The following is a 6000-nucleotide window of genomic DNA, read 5'->3' as shown; positions in this document are numbered from 1 at the left end:
CTGGTGTGATTCAGACAAGCTCATTCTTGGTTTCCTGTGAGTGGTAGTGACAATCCCACTTTGATTTTCCAAGGCTTTGCTATTTTTGTGTGCATCTGTCCTGTTCATAAACCTGAGACTTGAGGTTCAAGCACAGAATTAAGGAGAGTTCTTTCTTTAAAAAAAAAAAGATTCATTTTTTTTTATGTGTATGAATGTTTAGCCCAAATGAATGTCTGTGCACCGTATGTGTGCCTGTTTGGATGCTCTAGAACTGAAGTTACAGATGGGTGTGAGCTGCTACATGGCTGCTGGGAATTGAACCTGGATCCTCTGGAAGAGCAGCCATGTCTCTTAATCACTGAGCCATCTCTCCAGCCCCTCATATCCACTCCTAATTTAAGGATTCTCACATAGTTGTTTTCCATATTTTATACAGAGCTTTTGGGTTATAGGGAATAAGAGGTTCGGGCAGTAGCTGGCTTCTGGGGTGTGGTGCTACCTGAACCTGCCTGGCTTCTTAATTGAATTTTTGGTACTTCATAGTCATTTTACTCTAGAAAAGCTCCACTCTCTCGGTCTTAGGATCTCGGCCTGTGAAAACAGCAGTAGTGATCTCATCTTATTTCATCATTTCCAAGGGATAAAATATGATGGGCAATCAGGCACTAGTAATTTGTTAATAAGCATCAATGGTTATTTCTCTTCACATTTTCATAAAACTGAATACTGCAGGCTAAGATTATCAGAATAAAAAATTGGGACTTAAAGTATCTGCAGGTTTTGACATGATAGGTACCTGGAACCTAACTGTTGAAAGAAAGATAAAAAAGTAGCAATATTTTAGTAAGCAAAATATCCTATTGTTTTTTTATCTGCTGTACAGAGGCTGCACCTGAACCTACCACTGCTTCAGCTGCTGACTATGCCTCTGCAGCCACTGCCACCTCGCTGTTGAGGCCTCTGCCCGGGGGAGCCTTCATGACCACCACTGCTGCCTCAGCTGACTCCACATAGGGAGGCAAATACTGTTTTTGACTAAGTATCTTTTTCTTGTACCAATAAAGACTCAAGAGTCAGATGCTGGGGTGAAAACCTGCTAGCTCAGAGAGGTAGAGAAAGCAGTTGGCTGACTTTTCTCCTCTGCCATGGTATCAGAAAGAGGGCTCTCTCCTATACCATCTGAAACCAAATTCCTCCACCTGGATGTCCCTCCCTTCTACTTCCTGTGCTTCTCTTTCTCTGACCACCCGACTTCCCCTCATTCTCCATGGTTACTTCCAGTCAACTGATGGCTTGCTCTGCCTCTTGACCTACAGTTAATTTTTATTTAAATAATGCAGTCTCAGGGTTCATAGTGTGATCAAATATCCCACAACATTCTATGTCAATTTTATGGACTTCAACTATTCAACTAGCTCATCTGAGGTCTATCAAGAGACATGGATGGCATTAATCAAAATGTTAAGTTAGAAGGTTAGGTATCTTACAGGTGCCTTACAAAACACCACACTAAAGAATGAGGATTGTAAAGTCAATGAGAAACATTGCTTTTCCAATGACATGACCTATTGTTCTTGTCTTGCATCTTGAGTAAATTGTGTAGGTGTGTATTGGGGAAGGGGTGGTGTGGTGGTTTGAATAAGAAAGACCCCTCATAGGTTCATAGATTTCAATGCCAGGTCATCAGGAAGTGACATTATTAGAAAGTGTGGCCTTGTTGGAGTAGGTGTGGCTTTATTGGAGGAAATGTGTCACTGGGGGAGGGCTTTGAGGTTTCATATGTCTCTCTCCTTTCCCGCTGCCTGCAGATCTGGATATAGAACTCTCAGCTCCTTCTCTAGCACCATATCTGCCTGCACACCACTATGCTTCCTGCCATGGTGATAAAGGACAAAACCACTGAACTATAAGCCAGCCCAAACTAAATGTTTTCCTTTATAAGAGTTGCTGTGGTCATGGTGTCTCTTCACAGCAATAAAAACCCTAAGAGAAGTGGATTCTTATTTATTTTCCTCCTTTGCCAGATGGTTGGAAAAGAAAAGGCAACTCAAAAAATACTTCAAGTTGATGAGCTAAAGACTGTTGCTGTTTGGCCCAATTTACTTAGTCACTATGTGTGGATGATAAACTGCTATCGTGGTGTCAGAGATATGATCTCAGCCTGAAAGGCTGTAAACATTTTTCAAAACAGCTCCCCACATACACTACCCTGGGGTTCACGGCAGCATCCATTCATGTTAAGCAATGTAAGACTTTTTATTGCCGAAATCCCACACCAATTCTTAAGGCTTGATTTATGAAAGTTTTTATTTGTCAGTGCTGTGTGTCATTCTCAACATAATTGCTGTTAGTCAAGGAAAAGACACAGTGCAGTGTGTGTTGTTCAAATACCGGAAACCGGAACTCGCAGCACACCCTTCCTCTGTGAAGTCTAACTACTGCGGTGGTCTTCACAGCTTTGCTTTTCTGGACATGAAGTTCATGAGTGCATTGATGCATTCCTCTGACAGCCACCGTGCTTGGAGGGTAGTGCACTCTTCGGCATTAATGGCGTGGAGCTTTTCTTTCTCATTTTTTCTGATTAACTCCTTGGAAATTCTCATGGACTGATGAAACAAAACCAGCAATACGTTATTCCAACAGGAATAAGATGAGTCCATTCTTGCCCTCCACGGTAATGAATGTATCCTATTAGATTTTACTGAGACATATAAAATAGAGTACACCTTTAATATATACAGAGAGGACACTAGTATTTGTGGGTGATAGGTCTTATTCCTGTACATTTCCAAACAGCCCTAGATGCATACAAAGCTTCTGGTTCCAGGATCACACACTCACCCAGCAAGGATGGAAGAGCAATACATACACAAACAGAAGTGCTATAGAGTGAGGATCCTAAATATAGCCAGCCTCCTCACCTCCCACCTGAATTCCAAAGTCAAAGAGCTGGGTGTCTACTGACATCCTCCTGGAGTCACCCCATGAAGGATCTCCTATTTCTGTGCCCTGTAGCACAGAAATGCAATGTCTATCTGCTAAGTTCTTTGTAAAAAAATTACTATTCCCAACAGTAAAGTAACTTTTAATACAAAATCCAGAGGTACTCAAAGCAACTGAACACATGCCTTGTCTTTTTTAGGATGTGTCCTCCTAAGGCACATTTCCCCCTTGGGAAATGATTTCCATGTCCCCACAAGTGAAAAACAAATACTAACGTTTGGCGGGAGCTTCGCATAGGCTTTCAGCCTGGTCCACACTTCGTTCTCAAAGGTGCTTTCCGGAAAAACTTCAGTGACAAGGCCTTGAGCCCAAGCCTCTCTTGCTGTGAGCTTCTTGCCAAAGAGAAGCATCTCAGTCGCCTGCAATGCAAAGCAAGATGTAACTCTAGCTTACTAAAGCAAGGCTTCAGTTGACTTTGGGACAGTCAGCCTTGGGGAGACACAGATGTACTCATGGTTCTTAAGGTCACCTGTCTCTCACAGACCAGGGAAGCTGATGGCCTTGCTGGGCGAGGGCTTTCAAACAGCTGAGGCCATAACCGGTTCTGTCTCTCCAGAAGCTAGAACAGCAGATGCTTCTGTGAGGGTCTGCCTTGCAGAGGCAGGAATGGGAAGCCTCGGGCAGAAATGACCTGAACCCATAGTGGCTATTAAACATTGTAAATGATAACCAAGCGGGGGGGGGGGGGCATAAAAACTACATCCATGTGGTCAACCTATGAGGAAACCACAATCCATTCCTTACTAGTTGTCCTAATGGTTGAACTTTGAATGTCTTTGTTCTCTGCATACACTCAAATGACTTCTATGTGGATAAAGGGACATGGGGATAGCTTACATTGCATTTCTACAAAAACCGAGGCCAATGAGCAATTTTCTTTCTATAGTTGCATTTTCTTTAAAAAAAAAAAAAAAAACACCAACAACCATAAACAAATTCCAAATGCTCTATCTCTGAAGAGCTGGTTCTGCCCAACTTTTCAAAGCTTAGCTGATTAAAAACTCAGGCTCTGTGACAACAGCACAATGAGGTTAAAGAAGTGTACGGACACGTACTGTATACGTGTGCACGTGGGGGGCATTCACCACAAACCATCTAATAGTCACCAAACAGGCTCCCTCCACCACACTGAGATGGTGACCAATGTCTGCTGAGTCCTTCCCTCTGTCCGTCTCCAGTCCTCAGTGTCCTTGGAGCCACTCCTCGAAGGACAGACAACTGGGTTCTCACAAACACAGAGCTAACCCTGAGCAGCCCGCGGGCCACCTTGGGAGTTTCAGCACACGGCAGAACAACCGGCAGAAGACAGCTCTGACTGGGAGTCACGGGGACTACGACTTCATGGGGCTGCCAAGAGCCGGCAACTTCTGCCACTTCACAGGGCCCCAAAGAGAGGATGTCACCATGTCATCTCAGGGGATGCTGCTCATTCACACAGTTAGGTGGCTCTGAGCTGATCGCATCTGTAAAGGCTTCCTAGTCTTGGGCCTTCAAGGAATGCCACACAGCTGTGGAGGACAAGGTCTTGTGCTGCCACCAGTGCTCCAGCTCTAGGCCACCAGGTGTCAGACTCTGTCCCTGCATTAGGAACTGCAGAGAAAATATCCTGACCCCTGCCTTACATCAGATCTCCCCTTAGCCGGGTTCCTCCATGTTGCTGAGCAAATAGTCACCCTACAAGCTTTGTCCAAGGGAAAAAAGACAGAGTACAGGATTGCCTTGGCAACAAAGATGACAGGCACACTACAGTTTAAGTTTTTTCCAAGTTACCTTTGCTGAGCCCATCATCTTTGGGAAAGTGTAGGAGGAGCATGCTTCTGGGCTCTGGCCGAGGTGGCTGAATGGAGTATGAAATGTTGCCTGGTTGGGATGGGGGAAGAAAAGAAAAGCATTTAAAAATTACTATTTGATTTCAAATGCACAATTTGTATGTTTGTGTTTGAGACAGAGTCTTGCTATGTAGCCCAATCTGGCCTAGAACTTAACTATCTGAGAGGGATTACAGGTGTGGACCACTATGTCCAGCTCAGTATTCTTAATTGATGAGGACATTTAAATTAAAATTATCTGTTATACTATGCACACACAAAATTCACTTCTAGTGTGTTATTAATGGAGTCTCACAAATATGTAAAATATGTTGGCACCAACAATTTCAGCAAAGAAAACATTTACTACCCCAAAAGTCCCCTAATGGTCCCTGTGGGCAGTCCCTTCAATATCTGCTTTATGTCCCTTCTGTCTTGCCCTTTTCTAGACTGTTACATGCACGGAATCTTAGATACAATAAGACCTGTGTTTCTCGCTCCTGCCACTTGGGCATAAGGTTTGGGAGTCACTCATGCACTGCAAACTGGTAGCCTCTTTCTCATTACTGTTGCTTTTACCATGTGTACATGCCAGTTAATGCTTTTACTAATGCCTCCAGAATTGTGGCCATTATCAGTAGGGTCAGTCACAACCATGAACTTGCTTGATATAATAATACATTTCCCACTTGTCAGTGAAGCTGAAAAAAAAATCCTTTTCAGATTTATTCTACCAAAAAAGAAGTAGTTGTGTGTAGAGTGGCTGTGCCATCAACATTCCACATTGAGGTAGGAGAGCGCCACCTGGTCCATGTCCTTATTCAGCTTTACTAGGAGAAGTCCTGGTAACCTAACCATGTCACTATGTGCATAGTGGTGCCTCATGTTTTCAGTTTATGTATCCTTTATGACTAGTGATGTTGAGAATCTTCTTGTATACTTATTAGCCATGTATAGTAGCATCTTTGGTGAAATAACTGCTAACATGTTTCCCACTATTTTTTGTTCATTTTGTTTTGTTTTTCTTTCTTTTTTTTTTTTTTTTTTTTGGTTTTTCGAGACAGGGTTTCTCTGTGTAGCTTTGCGCCTTTCCTGGGACTCACTTGGTAGCCCAGGCTGGCCTCGAACTCACAGAGATCCGCCTGGCTCTGCCTCCCGAGTGCTGGGATTAAAGGCGTGCGCCACCACCGCCCGGCTTGTTTTGTTT

The 6000-nt window shown here is 43.5% G+C and overlaps 1 protein-coding gene across 5 annotated transcripts in view; it reads right to left on the bottom strand.

Annotated features, from left to right (window-relative positions):
* Nucleotides 1-2264: 2264 nt before the first annotated feature.
* The window catches only part of LOC114701439 (enoyl-CoA delta isomerase 2), a 31694-nt gene continuing 27958 nt past the window's right edge, over nt 2265-6000 (bottom strand). For 4 of the 5 annotated variants that reach the window (XM_028881549.2, XM_037205801.1, XM_028881540.2 and 1 more), the window contains 3 exons: nt 4756-4845; nt 3201-3344; nt 2272-2588 (listed from right to left, as the gene is read on the bottom strand). In XM_028881549.2, coding sequence (XP_028737382.1) covers nt 2433-2588; nt 3201-3344; nt 4756-4845 — 390 coding nt within the window. In that variant the 3' untranslated portion in view covers nt 2272-2432. Of the gene's footprint in view, nt 2589-3200; nt 3345-4755; nt 4846-6000 lie in introns of all 5 variants that reach the window. The other variant, XM_028881559.2, reaches the window with a different exon arrangement.

This window comes from Peromyscus leucopus, chromosome 5 (assembly GCF_004664715.2).
Source record: "Peromyscus leucopus breed LL Stock chromosome 5, UCI_PerLeu_2.1, whole genome shotgun sequence".
Lineage (NCBI taxonomy): Eukaryota > Metazoa > Chordata > Mammalia > Rodentia > Cricetidae > Peromyscus > Peromyscus leucopus.
This window is presented reverse-complemented; position numbering and strand designations above follow the sequence as displayed.